This window comes from Schistocerca gregaria, chromosome 2, assembly GCF_023897955.1.
Source record: "Schistocerca gregaria isolate iqSchGreg1 chromosome 2, iqSchGreg1.2, whole genome shotgun sequence".
NCBI lineage: Eukaryota > Metazoa > Arthropoda > Insecta > Orthoptera > Acrididae > Schistocerca > Schistocerca gregaria.
In genome coordinates, this window is record NC_064921.1 from 986,136,502 (window position 1) to 986,151,442 (window position 14,941).

The following is a 14,941-nucleotide window of genomic DNA, read 5'->3' on the forward strand; positions in this document are numbered from 1 at the left end:
TTGGGATTGTGGGTTATTCTCGGTCTGGGAGGCATTGGCGAAGGCTGTGGGATATTAAGTAGGTTGGCCAAGCTCGGTTTGTAGGGGAGGAGTGGCAGCTGATGGTGTGGCTGGTTAGGGAGCAGCAGAGGAACAGGAAGGGAAATACCACTATTCAGGTAGTTTAGGAGAAGGTGGGATAGCTTTTTGAGGTGAAGTCTGGCTTGTTTTTGCTGTTTTAAGTTGGCTTGGCGGATGATGCCAGTCAAAGAAACATGAGGGGCAGATAACGGCAGGATTTCGTAGGAGGAGAGAAGTCTGATACAGTGGAAATCTGCTGATGAGGCATATAGGTCACAGATCAGCCTGGTAAGAGCAAGAGATTGCTGTATTTTAAACTGTAAAAGAGCCTGGTGTTGGGTAGGATTGCATCCAAAAACAAGGACTTTCAATGTTAGGCCTTTATTTTTTTACCACTCCCACAATTTCTAACTTTCCAAACCGTCCTCTCTTGGCATGATGAAACCCATCTCATATTACATCCATTCTTTTCGAAAACATGCCTCTGAACTATAAAAATGAGGGTCCCATGTTCTGTTTCTTGAAACCTGCTTGTTCCTCGGAGTTACTCCAAATTACAAAACATTTACTCATTCAATGATCTGTAAAATTAGGAATTCAGAAAGCAATACATAAGTTCTGTATCAACGGTAGACGAAAAATGCTGGGGAACAATTGAGGCAATTTCATTTGTGTAAATGTATGAGGATAAATTTAAAGTTACTTGTTTGAATTAAAATTAAATTAAAACCAGTTTGGCACAGTAATGTACCTGATTCATGAAGAGATGCCACCAGTCTGTAGTAGTTTTGTTGCTGTGAAGTGACATTTAATAGCCATATTGTGTAAGGAAGGCAAGGCAGGGATGTTTGTGTTTAATGATTATGTAATGAAGGAATCTATGTTTTGATGTTATGGATTAATGATAATGAGGTAATGAATTGACAAAGTATAATGGAGTAGTAATGTGATTAAATAATTGCGAAATATAGGAAATGATGATGGTAATGAAGCATTAATAAGGGTTATTTACATGGAGATGCAATTTTGTTAATGCACTTTTTCAGCCTTTGCTTTGTGAGGAAAAGATCTAATGGGAAAATGGACACGAGTAAATGATATATATATAAGCAAATATGTTTTTGTTGCAATAAGACAACTACATGATTATAGACAACATCTAAAAAAATACACAAGAACTTACGACAACATAGGTAAAACGTTGAAAGTAAACATAGCTTACTTAACAGCTAATCAAATACATACTGCTGCTCATTGTGTGTTCAGAGTACCATAATGTTTATCTCATTCACAAATTAATGCTTATATGTATATCATTGTATTTGAATGCTTTCAAGCAATAATGATTTGAGAAAAAAGTATTAACAGTTAACAAGTTTCAACGAATGAAATAAATATGTGGTGTTTTAATAGAAATAAACCTTTTGTTTTCGAAAAAGTTAAGTACAGATTGAGAATTTTACTAAGGGTGATTTTTCTTTCATGAGAAATGAGTGCTTAAACAAAGATTCCATCACCTTAAATGGATAAATTCATAAGTAAGTAAAAAAACTCTGTATGCTTGTAGTCCATATTTCAACTAGGAAAGGGTTTAATCCAGTTGATTTCAGGTTTATGAATAAATTTTCTTATTTTTCTACTATGAATATTTCATATATTATTTCATCTAAACACACTGAATACTGTTGCTGTTGTGGCACAGATAAAACTGAATGTGAGATAGACTCACCAGCCTGGAGCATTGGGAATTGGGTTGGATTCAAAACAGGAATGTGTGTTCCAAAACTCTGCCATATAGTGAGAGATCAGATTTGTGAAGTGCATTTTGTCATGTATTGTGTAATTCTTCAAATTTGAAAATTAATTTCTTTGTTTAAAATACCAAGCAGAAACCTCTTTTTTTCAGATCCTATACAGCTTTTGGCCCTGAATTAGGAAAACACAATGTGACAGCGTGTAAAACATTTTGTGGGCCAGTATAATGCATCCCAAAAATACCGACAGAGAAAAACATTCGAATTTTTTAGCATTCTTTGGAATCAGATATCACTGAAAGAAGAAACACAAGAGAACTACAACTTGGCACATGTATTAACAGTACTGGGGTAGGACTCTAACAGTACATCTTTCTGTCTAGGTACTTATTGTGGACTGTACTCAATCAGAAGCATCATGGCAAATATAAAACTGCAGAATATGAGTTAAGTTCAGGTGCAAATATTGCAAAAGGGTCTCTTCAGAAGTTCTTTTTTCCAGACCAGCAGAAAGAAGACACTTTTCTCTAAAAGAAACAACTTTTTGTGTCTTAGAGTCGATTCAGGAAAGGCATGAAAAGCAAGGTTGAACTTCAACAAAAATTGTGCGCAACATGTTACCATCACAAGATGGTACAGCTCACTAAATGCACAGTGACTTGTCAGGTAACAAGAAGAACGATTTGCAAATGGCCATGCTCTAGCTGGAACTTGCGAAAGTAACTAACTTTTACCAATGAATTTGAAATACATTCAATTTACTCAGGCATCAAGTGATAAAACGTATTCTTTGTTTATCAATCAGTTGTGACCAGTGTGGCTTTGTGTCAGCTTTAAGCATTATTCCCGCCAATACATCTCAGCAACTATGACAATTATTTGGTAGATTGGTAACATTTGTCAATCTGATATTGAAGAACACGATGCCCTGGTCAAATCCATGCACCCTTTTGGTCCAGCTGCTCATTCTGTTGGCCTGGAAGAGAAAATAAATGTTGAGTTCCTGAACAGCAAATCATCATGAATATTCCAGCACCTTCAGCTATCAGAACAGAACGTCAATATAATTTTCATGAAGCCACATTGAACAGTATTGAAGAAAAATTTAATTCCATGAAGCAGTAATTTTAAATAGTACCAGTTTGTGAACCACTATGAAGAGACCCACATATCGACTTGGGAACTCTGGCAAGAAACCCAACTGAGGCTTTGGAACATCAATAAAGAAACCAACAAACACAGCTTTGGAACCATGGCTAGAAACCCAAATGAGGCTTTCGAATCTCAATAAAGAAACCAACAAACACAGCTTGGGAACCAAGGGAAGAAACCCGACTGAAGCTTTGGAATCTCAATGAAGAAACCGTCAAATGTGGCCATTTATATGTAATAGGATAATCAATGTTTGATAACATCATGCCCATCTTGCCTTCTCAAGCCTACATGGTCATTACCAGGATGGAGAAAGGAACTGAATCAACTAAGGGTTTGAACTGGCTCAGTCATCAAATCTCCATATTTTGCACAGACAGTGGAACACTAGCATTAATCTATCTATTTTTCATTCTTACTCGTCTTGACGTTTAGGGTTCAGCAACTGGTATCGTGTTGTGATCGTAACATATTACACATGACTTTTATTAAGTTCAACATCGTATCTGGTCCCTTTGCTGATCTGACTCAACTGGTTCAACAGGTGCTCCAAGTGCAGAAAACTGCACTCTTCACAATGGTGCTAGAAAGAACAATTTCTGAAATGACCTTTTGTAATATTTATATCTGAACTTGGCTTGTCTACTGTAATTTTTAATTAGATGCCACGTTTGCAATAGAATATAATCAAAAATAACTGGCTAAGCAGGAAGGTATGCTAACAAAATCATGTCCCAGGCATTGACAACAAATACGCCAAGTTGTAGTTGGTATGCATTTTTTTCCTGAGATATCAAACCCCAAACAGGGTCAAAAAATCAACACATTTTTCTCTCCATGTTTTCTTAGTCACTTCAATGCATTATACTGGCTCACACAATGGTTTACATTCTGTTATACTGTATTTTCCTAATTCACAGCCAAAAGTTACCCAGGACCTGAGAGTAAGGGTCTCCTACTTGATTCTGTCTTATAATAAAATAGTTTAAAACATTGGGTTTTATTCGTTTTCACATACATTCGTCAAAAAGCCATCCAAATATTTTTCTCATATACTGAAGCTCAAGATTTAAAATTTAGCACACATTTATTTCTAGGGTCGGTCTACACCCACAGCAAATTTGAGAAAAATTGAAGCTAAGGATTGGGAAGCTCATGATCACTTGAGATGAGAGACCCTTATAACTGTTTGTCTGGCACTGAATCATCCACCCAGCTATTTCTCAATATCTGTCTGTGTTATCTGGTGAGATACGATGTAACATAGCAACCCGGAACCATCCTACCTTATATTATTGCACTCTTAACCACAATTATTTTTTTTCTTTTCCTCACTTTTCATATACTTGTGTTTATGTGGTTTATGTCCAGATGTGCAAAATAGTTTTCAGACAATATTTCATGCAAGTTCATAATTTAAATATTGCCCAGATACCTGTTTCATTTGCAAGTTTATATGTTTGGTATCCAAATTTTTCTGGAGCAAATGACACCCCTCATTAACGAATAAATTCACTAACTATGAATTTTCATAAATTATCACAATTTCAAATATGGCAACTGTGCTTGTAATTAGGTAAGTCCCAGTGCAGACACATAAAATAGTTCTGTAACCTTTTGTTATTTACTAACTACTTATCATGTAAATAGAATTATTAGCTGAATATTTCCAGTAAATTTAAACGATACAGTTTTATAAATACGTATATAGTTTCCAGAATTCCAAAGTATTCATATGCCAGTCTTTATAGATCAACCCTATCTCCAAAATCAGCAGTCCTCTGCTAGTATTTACATGGGTAGCTCCTAGATAACAAACACACTCCCAGTAACCACTCAGTTCCCATCACGTAGTAAGGTTCGTGTTGATGCCTGAACATGCTTAACATCTCTGTGGCAATACCTGCAATCATATAATGTAGATGGTGCCGGTAAAACAGTCAGTTAACAATTTCGATGCAATGTTGTGCTCTGTCGAATCAGGATACACAGTGGAAGACATGAAAGTCTGCCCGCCGTCATATATGTACAGTCAAGGTTGCTGTAACATTTCTCTTGTCAATAACAGGGCTGTGTGAAATAACTGTATGAATTTCTTTTCTTGTTGCTAACAATAAAATCTGTTTATCAGACTGTAATTTGTATTTGTCTTTTACACCTATGCCACATTAAGCATGGAATTATGACTTCAAAAGGACCTGTATTCAAGTGACTTTGTGTTCATAAACCATGATTGATGAAAGGATGAAGTGCATGGCGAGTATTGTCAATGAAACTGTCAGTTTATATGCGGTCTATCCTGGTTTTCGTGTTTTGTAAATAATGGAGCTAAGAAACTGGTCATTGTCCCAAAAAACATTAATTCCACCGTAAAAGAATTTGTGAAAAGAACCTAAATGCAGTGATGTTGCACTCATCATTGTTTAACATCATTCACTACCCAATAAAGGTTTTCACTTTCGAGATGCCACCTTTTGGGCTACCAAGAAGGAGAAGAACAAGAAGAAGAAGAAGAATCAGAGACTGTAACCAAATTAGTATCGTTGCAAGGTGTCTGACTTCGGTTCATTGGTAAGTAATGGGAAAATGCAATTAGTTTACAAAGGAAACACCTTACAAAAATTTTGGTGCCATCCATCCTAGAATATTGCTGCAGTGTGTGAGACCCATATCAGAGTAGACTGATAGGGTATTTCCAATGTATACAGAGAAGGGGAGCATGAATGGTCCCAGGTTTGTTTCACGAACAGGAGAGCATCACTGCAATGACGGAAAACCTGAACTGGCACACTGGCACACAACTAGTTTTAAGAATGGGTATCAAGTAACAAATCTAGGAGCCCCCAATGTAACAGAGTCGCAGTGACGGCGGAGACGAGATTGGACCAATTATAGGATGCTGAGAGACATTCAAGCAAATTTTATTACTGTTCTTTCACACGAATGGAGCGGGAGGTAGCTCTAATAAGCGGTATAAAGTAAACACCCTCTGCTGCGCACTTCACAGCAGTGCTTTACAGATTGTTAATGCAGATTGAGGTCGATGATTGACTCGTCCTGAAGGAAGAAAATGACATTACCAGACGTTTGGGACAAGAGTATGAGAGATTGAGGTGAAGAGAGCACTGTGAGGTATATGTTCGGTTACGTTCCAAATCAATCTACAGCGACTCATGAACTGTGGATGTCTTACTTCGTTCACGGAGATCCCTCCGTCCTATGGTAAAATAATCACTGTGGTGCACCTGATGCTGTTCGAGATGTCTTTACTATGTGATGGCATTTCTCGGTAACACAACACAGTAATGGCATTTCGACAAGGAAATTTGCTAATGTACGTGAAGAACAGTAAGCGGTCAAACAAAACTTTTGGATTCTTTAGACAAAAATAGTTACGACATTAAAATGTTTTACTTTTATACTTTTTTGCGAGGGGAAAATTTGAAAATCACACACAGCTACTGCTACACTGTCAGCTTCTCTTTTGTACATTTCACCATCTTAGTACCGTGACTCGATTTGCAAAATGTACGAAACTTTTTCTTGGGAGAGGTACAGGCGAATAATATGGTTGAAGGCAGAGCGTGAGATGTCGCAGCGACAACCGCTGCAACGCAAGGTACAAAAGAAGAACTCACAATTGATGTTCGGGGAATTGTTGTGCAAATGCAGCCGCTTCGGATGGTGTAGGAGCGGGAGGACCAGCAAAACGTCCCGCGAAGAGTACTGCCGAAGACTGGTGGTCCACTATGAAGAACATGAACTGACGGTCGGCCTTGAAAATGACAGGGCGCGGTGGCTTTTCGTCAACAGAGTCGATCTTCTCCGAAAGAACAGCTGCAAAGAAAGTTACCCAGCAACTTAGCACTTCTCGTTTATGTGAAAACTACATTTAACACTGTCTGACAAAGAGCATGAAACAGAGTCCTTCTCACACAGTCTCCTATTGGGGAGAGACTAACTTTAGATATTCAGGAAAGACGTGCAGACAAATTTCAAATTTGTAGAAATGCTGATAGAAATTATGGAAACACATATATATGGTGGTAACATTTGTGCTCATAGGCAATTGTTTCTGCTGTTCTTCAGTAGCCCATTAGCAGGGTTGAGTATTCGTCAATGCAACTGGCTAGACGAGCGAGTTAGGTAAATGAGAAGTCATCCTGGCGCAACGAGGGCGCATTGTTGACAGGTGGGTAGTTGAACAAAATGTGTCCCCGGCTACCATTGTGGAATATAATGATGGCATGCACGACCTGGACAAAGCGTTAGGTGAAATCTTATATCTTTGCAATCGATGGACGAAGACACAGCAATGCCAGAGACCACAAATATCATGCACTATGTAATCAAAAGTATCAAAAATGTTCAAATGTGTCTGAAATCATATGGGACTTAACTGCGAAGGTCATCAGTTCCTAAGCTTACACACTACTTAACCTAAATAATCCTAAGGACAAACACACACACCCATGCCCGAGGGAGGACTCGAACCTCCGCCGGGACCAGCCGCACAGTCCATGACTGCAGCGCCTCGGACCGCTCGGCTAATCCCGCGCGGCAAAAGTATCCGGACACCTGGATGAATATGACTTACAATTCGTGGCGCCCTCCATCGGTAATGCTGGAATTCAGTATGGTGTTTTCCCACCCCTAGCCTTGATGACAGCTTCCACTCTCGCAGGCATACGTTCAGTCAGGCGCTGGAAGGTTTCTTGGGCAATGGCAGCCCATTCTACACGGAGTGGTGCACTGAGGAGAGGTATCGATGTCGGTCGGTGAGACCTGGCACGAAGTCGACGTTCCAAAACATCCCAAAGGTGTTCTATAGGATTCAGGTCAGGACTCTGTGCAGGCCAGTCCATAACAGGGATGTTGTCGTGTAACCCCTCCGCCACAGGCCATGCATTGGGAACAGGTGCTCGATCGTGTTGAAAGATGCAATCGCTGTCCCCGAATTGCTGTTCGACAGTGGGAAGCAATAAGGTACTTAAACATCAATGTAGGCCTGTGCTGTGATAGTGCCACGCAAAACAATAAGGTGTGCAATCTCCGTCCATGAAAAACACGACCACACAATAACACCACCGCCTCAGAATTTTACTGTTGGCACTACACACGCTGGCACACGACGTTCACCAGGCATTCGCCATACCCACACCCTGCCATCGGATCGCCACATTGTGTACTCCACACAACGTTTGTCCACTGTTCAATCGTCCAATGTTTACGCTACTTACACCAAAAGAGGCGTAGTTTGGCATTTACCGGCGTGAGGTATGGCTTATGAGCAGCCGCTCGTCCATGAAATCCAAGTTTTCTCACCTCCCACCTAACTGTCAAAGTACTTGCAGTGGTCTCTGTCAGTCAACAGACGAGGTCGGCCTGTACGCTTTTGTGCTGCATGAGTCCCTTCACGTTTCAGCTTCTCTATCGCATCGGAAACAGTGGACCTAGGGATGTTTAGTAGTGTGGAAATCTCACATACAGACGTATGACACAAGTGACACCCAATCACTTGACCACGTTCGATGGGGGTGAGTTCCGCGGAGCGTCTCATTCTGCTCTCTCACGATGTCAACTATTGAGGTCGCTGATATGGAGTATCTGGCAGTAGGCGGCAGCACAATGCACCTAATGTGAAAAACGTATGTTTTTGGAGGTGTCCAGATACCTTGGATCACATAGTGTATGTTTCGTTGCTGCTCCACAAGCGGCAGTACTACGTCACATTATCGCTGATCACGCATATCGGCTTCCTGGGAACTACGAAAATGGAATTACAAGGTGTAACGAAACGGTATGTCCAAACTATCAGGAAATGTGCCTCAATCGAAGAGGAAGAAAAAATATTACATGGACATGCATCCGAAAACGATTTATTTTCTTCTTAGAGGCCAGTTCTTAGAACTCTTCTACTTATTAACCTTGAGAAGCACAGGAAAAGAACGTATCAGCACAGTTTGACACTCTTCCCTGAATAAAATGTTCAGAATGTCGTCGATTAGCAAGGATACATGCATCAACGTACCGTTCCGTTGATTGTATCGGCGTTCCGTACATAAGAAATTCGTTTACTCCCACGAATAAGGTCCGGAGAGCACGGCCAAGGAACTGTCCCACTTCTACCTATGCGGCCATAATGCCGGCCGAAACATCGACAAAAAATCTATACTGACAAGTGACTGCGCAATTTCATGAGGATTCAACAGCCCATGCGTGAGCATTGTGAACATTTACATTACGATTCAAAGTTCCTTTTGGCGTGCATGCATGCGGCAATATTGTATCTATCTTTACTTTCAAGTAAAATGTCTCACCTGTTGCGGAATCTACATAGCGGATGTTCTAGTACAGGTAGCAGAAGCATGGATGACGACATGTGCTAGTTTGGATGTGGCCGTGAGTCATGTGCACACTGCCAAATGGTTAAGGTTAAAGTCCCGGTCAGGCACAAATTTTCGTTATTGTCGTTCTGTTCTACATCTGATAGTCGTCCATGTTCGCAACTGCGAAAACATTTAATGTATTCCATAGTGGGTGCAATCACCACAGTGCCTGTTCCTTTGGACATCCGTGCATGTCCAAGGAAACATTCAATCGTAATTCAGAATAACACAGGCACTGCAATAACTTATTTGTATAAACAGTTATGTCGATTACTTTAGAAATAATGAACAGTTTACATACTTTCTTCCATTTGCCTCGTTTTCATTTGCCTGCCCCGCATATATTTAGAATTTTGAGAGGGCTGTCCCACTCTGCTACGGAAATATTGTCCGCCCCCCGGTAGCTGAGTGGTCAGTGCTATAAATTGTCAATCCTAAGGACCCAGGTTCGATTCCCGGCAGGGACGGAGATTTTCTCCGCTCAGGAACTGGGTGTTGTGTTGTCCTAATCATCATCATTTCATCCCCACCGACGCGCATGTCGCCCAAGTGGCGTCAAATCGAAAGACTTGACCCCGGCGAACGGTCTACCCGACGGGAGGCCCTAATCGCACGACATTTACGGAAATATTGTTTGATAAATTGCCGGCTGGTGAGGCTAGAATAACGTTGTAGTTTCCAGGGAAGACTGACATAAGACAAAATTACTGACGAAAACGGCGAAATGGCATTACAGAAATTGATGGCTGAAGCAATAATGAAGAAGAAATAAACAGAACATCAATTTTGAAGTTGTGATTCAATTGTTGCCAAGTCACACAGTAAACTCTCGAAGGTGGATGACGACTTAACAAAGTTTGTATTTACGGAAACGATGTAAAACCTAAATCAGGATAGACAGACAGGGATTTTAACCTCATTCGTCCCGCATGTAAGTCAAGTTGCTAATCAGTGCCCCTCTTTGGTCGTCAAATTTTGCAATCTTATTTTTTTCCGGTAATAGTTCGTCTGACTGGTTTCACGAGTCCAACCACGATTTCCTTCCCTCTCTTTATCTCAAAATGTCTGGTGCACCCAACGTTTTCCGTTATTTGCTGGGTGTTTTCGTGTCTATGTCTTCCCCTACAATTTTGGCACATCTTAATACACATCTCATCATCCTGTCCTTTCTTCTACTTTCCCCATTGATTCTGCGGAGAAGAAACTCATTTCTAATCGATCCACTTAATTTTTAGCACCCTTCTGCAACTGCACATTTCAAACATTCGACTCTCTTCTTTTACTGTTTTATTACATTCTCCAAAACATAACTCTTTGGCATCTAAACTTAAACCTTTCTAGCTACTAACACAAAGCTCTCAGATTTCCTTTAGAGTGAGTTCATCGAAAGGGCGCCATTCTGACGCACTCACTCATCTAAGAACCCGAGAGCTTTATATCAGTTCAACTCGCCGAGATCAACAATGAGCCCTTTCTTGTCAACCCTAAATTTTTTGTTGTATGTTAAATGTCTTGTAAGTGAGGTCTACCTTTTTTGCAGCCCCCCCTCCCTACACATACTTTCATCACACTTAACCTTCGGGCACAAATGCATTCACCCTGGAAAAAGTCTCAAGATGATTTTCTTAAAGAATCTGGGATTGAAACCACAAATCTGAAGACCTGAGGTTTTGGACTGATTTTGAAATGCAGTTGTGAATTGAGTTTCATTTTTTTTGAATCTGTACAGATATTATTAAAAAGTTACTAAAACTATACAGCGATTGCCTTTCTGACTTTGATGCATTTGGAGTACGTGGTTTTAAAAGTAATTACCTAGTCACGCCACAGACATACAACACGGTTCACATTGCCTCTAATGAGTTCACCAGGTAATCCCACATGGCTCAGTTGGAATAACATTGCCAACGAAGTGCCAGTGACCCCATGTCAAATCCCATTCCACAAAAATGATTTCTGCCACGACACTCCACTAAGTAAAAAAGCATTTCATCACTTCACCATGAAATTCTGAACTGGAATATTTGTTGCCAATTGTTTGGTTTCGTTAATGTTGGCTGATTTCCTTTGTGCTGACATGTAATAGCATTATCGCTCTATGATTTGTATGGAGTGATGCACTGGGAGTCACAATAATACACTACTGGCCATTAAAATTGCTACGCCAAGAAGAAATGCAGATGATAAACGGATATTCATTGGAAAAATATATTACACTAGAACTGACGTGTGAATACATTTTCACGCAATTTGAGTGTAGGATCTTGAGACATCAGTACCCAGAAGAACCACCTCTGGCCGTAATAACGGCCTTGATACGCTTGGGCATTGAGTCAAACAGAGTTTGGATGGCGTGTACAGGTACAGCTGCCCATGCAGCTTCAACACGATACCACAGTTCATCAAGAGTAGTGACTGGTGTACTGTGACGAGCCAGTTGCTCGGCCACCATTGACCAGACGTTTTCAATTGGTGAGAGATCTTGAGAATGTGCTGGCCAGGGCAGCAGTCGAACATTTTCTGTATCCAGAAAGGCCCGTACAGGACCTGCAACATGCGGTCGTGCATTATCCTGCTGAAATGTAGGGTTTCGCAGGGATCGTATGAAGGGTAGAGCCACGGGTCGTAACACATCTGAAATGTAACGTCCACTGTTCAAAGTGCCGTCAATGCCAACAAGAGGTGACCGAGACGTGTAACCAATGGCAGCACATACCAACACGCCGTGTGATACGCCTGAATGGCGATGACGAATACAGGCTTCCAATATGCGTTTACCGCGATATCGCTAAACACAGATGCGACCATCATGATGCCGTAAACAGAACCTGGATTCATCCGAAAAAAATGACGTTTTGCCATTCCTGCACCCAGGTTCGTCGTCGAGTACACCATCGCAGGCGCTTCCGTCTGTGATGCAGCGTCAAGGGTAAACACAGCCATTGTCTCCAAGCTGAAAATCCATGCTGCTGCCAACGTCGTCGAACTGTTCGCGCACATGGTTGTTGTCTTGCAAACGTCCCCATCTGTTCACTCAGGGATCGAGACGTGTCTGCACGATCCGTTACAGCCATGCGGATAAGATGCCTGTCATCTCGACTGCTAGTGATACGAGGCCGTTGGGGTCCAGCACGGCGTTCCGTATTACCCTCCTGAACCCACCGAGTCAATATTCTGCTAACAGTCACTGGGTCTCGACCAATGCGAGCAGCAATGTCACGATACGATAAACCGCAATCGTGATAGGCTACAGTCCGACCTTCATGAAAGTCGGAAACGTGATGGTACGCATTTCCCCTCCTTACACGAGGCATCGCAACAACGTTTCACCAGGCAACGCCGGTCAACTGCTGTTTCTGTATGAGAAATCGGTTGGAAACTTTCTCATGTCAGCACGTTGTAGGTATCGCCACCGGCGCCAATCTTGTGTGAATGCTCTGAAAAGCTAATCATTTGCATATCACAGCATCTTCTTCCTGTCGGTTAAATTTCGGGTCTGTAGCACGTCATCTTCGTGGTGTAGCAATTTTAATGGCCAGTAGTGTATCATTATGTAATTTGCATTACATAATTTCCTTTCTGCGATAATGGGGGTAAAATATAATTGAATACTTCGTATGTACCATCTTGACAGATATAATAGATGTGTGAATTAGTACATAAATGATTAACTGACAGTCACAGACCTGAATTTATAAAATTCTATATTGCAGCCTTCCCGTAATGAGCCTGTGCATGTCACTATTAGGGGGATGTATGAGAACATTATACACTTGATGAGCCAATACAATATGAGCCGCTGCTTAATGCCTTAGTTGTCCGCCTTTAAAACGAAATACATCACTGACTCTGCACACCAGGGATCCGACACTTTGTTGGTAGGTATGTGGAGGTACGTGGCATTACATTTCAAGGTAGGGGTCATGTAAATAACGGGCCGCTGATCTGAGTACGGCGTGATGGCGGCCGATAGCGACCCAGATGGGTTCCATAGGATTTACACCAGGCGAATTTGGTTGCCGAGACATCGATGTGAGTTCATTATAATGCTCTTCAAACAATGGAATAATATTGCTGAAAGGTGACATCGCCGTCGGGGAGGCATCAAGCATGAAGGGATACAGGCGTGCCTCTATTACCGCCACAGGTCTCACGCAAGCGCCGCAAAAGGTATCCCTTAGCCTAAGACTGCTCTTACCATCCTGCTTCCGTAGACTGCAAGTTTCAAGCCGCCGTTCACCTCGATGATGGCGTTTTTAAAGACGATCAGCGACCTAGTGTAGCAAAAATCTGATTCACCTGAAGAGCTGACATGTTTCCACTGATCGGCGCTTGACTACCGGTGATCCCGCGCCCACTGCAATCATAATTCACGATGCGCTGGGTCAACACGTGAACACGAAAGGATAGTCTGCTGCGGAGCTCCACGTTCAACAATGTACGAAAAACTGTGTGCTCAGAAACATTTGTGCGTGCACAAGAATAGTACTCTTTGGGCACGGATGCCAAAGATTACCATCTACCTTATTTTACACAGCAGACAAGCCTCCGAATCCCACGTTCTGTGAAGAGTCATGGACGTCCAACCATTTACCGTCTAGCGGTAACTCACTATCTTTCTACCTCTTTCCGTGCCGAGCGGTTCTAGGCGCTTCAGTCCGGAACCGCACGACTGCTACGGTCGCAGGTTCGAATCCTGCCACCTCTTTTCGTAGATGCTCACGACAGAAGCACGTGAACATTCGACAAATTTCGCCGTTTTCTAGATACTCGTTCACAGGCTCTGCGTAGTAATAATCTGCCCTTTGTAAAAGTCGCTTTTCTCAATGGATTTCCGGATTTGCAGTCCATATCTTCGATATGGTAAAATAGAAATGAGCGTTTGGCGTCATTGGCCGGGAGGGCCCCTTTGGTGCAAGGTACTATCTTTGTGGTGATGAAGTTAAACTTTATGAGGATATTGGAGCTTGAAGAGGTGTTGTGTCTAAATTAATTATTAAACGTCAGAAGTGCAAAAACGAAGCAGCATTTCATACTTCATCAAAGTGTTCAGATAATGAACTATATGAAACTAATGTGAGACTGTTCTATGGCCTTAGACACATTGGTAAAGGTGCAAGGGCCGTTAATGTTCTCTGCACTGTGTTGAATTTACCAAAATCACCTTCTAGGTATACGAAGTATGTAACAGCAATTGAGGACTCTGTAAATGCTGTGACTGAACGTTCGATGGGTGCTGCGACATCAGAAGCTTTTGAGCAAAATGAGGGTGACACAGGCATCAGCATTGCTGTGGATGTTTCCTGGCAAAAGCGTGGGTTTAGTTCTAAAAATGGTTTTACATCTGCAATAAGTACTGACACTGGGAAAATTTTGGATTTTGAAGTTCTCACTAAGTACTGCCAAGGTTGTACAGTGAACCACAAGAACAGATTACTTCATAAGCAGCAGTGTATAAAAAATGATGATGGCACAATTGGAGGAATGGAGGTAAAAGGAGCAGATAACATTTTCCAGCGTTCGCAGAAGGAGAGAGGTGTCAGGTATGTGAATTACTTAGGTGATGGAGATAGCAAGGATTTCATT

General features: G+C 41.5%; 1 protein-coding gene across 2 annotated transcripts in view; it reads right to left on the reverse strand.

The window, feature by feature from the left end:
* LOC126335470 (leukocyte elastase inhibitor-like) overlaps positions 1–14,941 on the reverse strand; it is a 214,482-nt gene that overhangs the window by 19,717 nt on the left and 179,824 nt on the right. The window contains exon 8 of one of the 2 annotated variants that reach the window (XM_049998784.1): positions 6,605–6,803. The exons of the other annotated variant lie outside the window; for it this stretch is intronic. Coding sequence (XP_049854741.1) covers positions 6,605–6,803 — 199 coding nt within the window. The remainder of the gene's footprint in view (positions 1–6,604; positions 6,804–14,941) is intronic. 2 annotated transcript variants of the gene reach the window in all.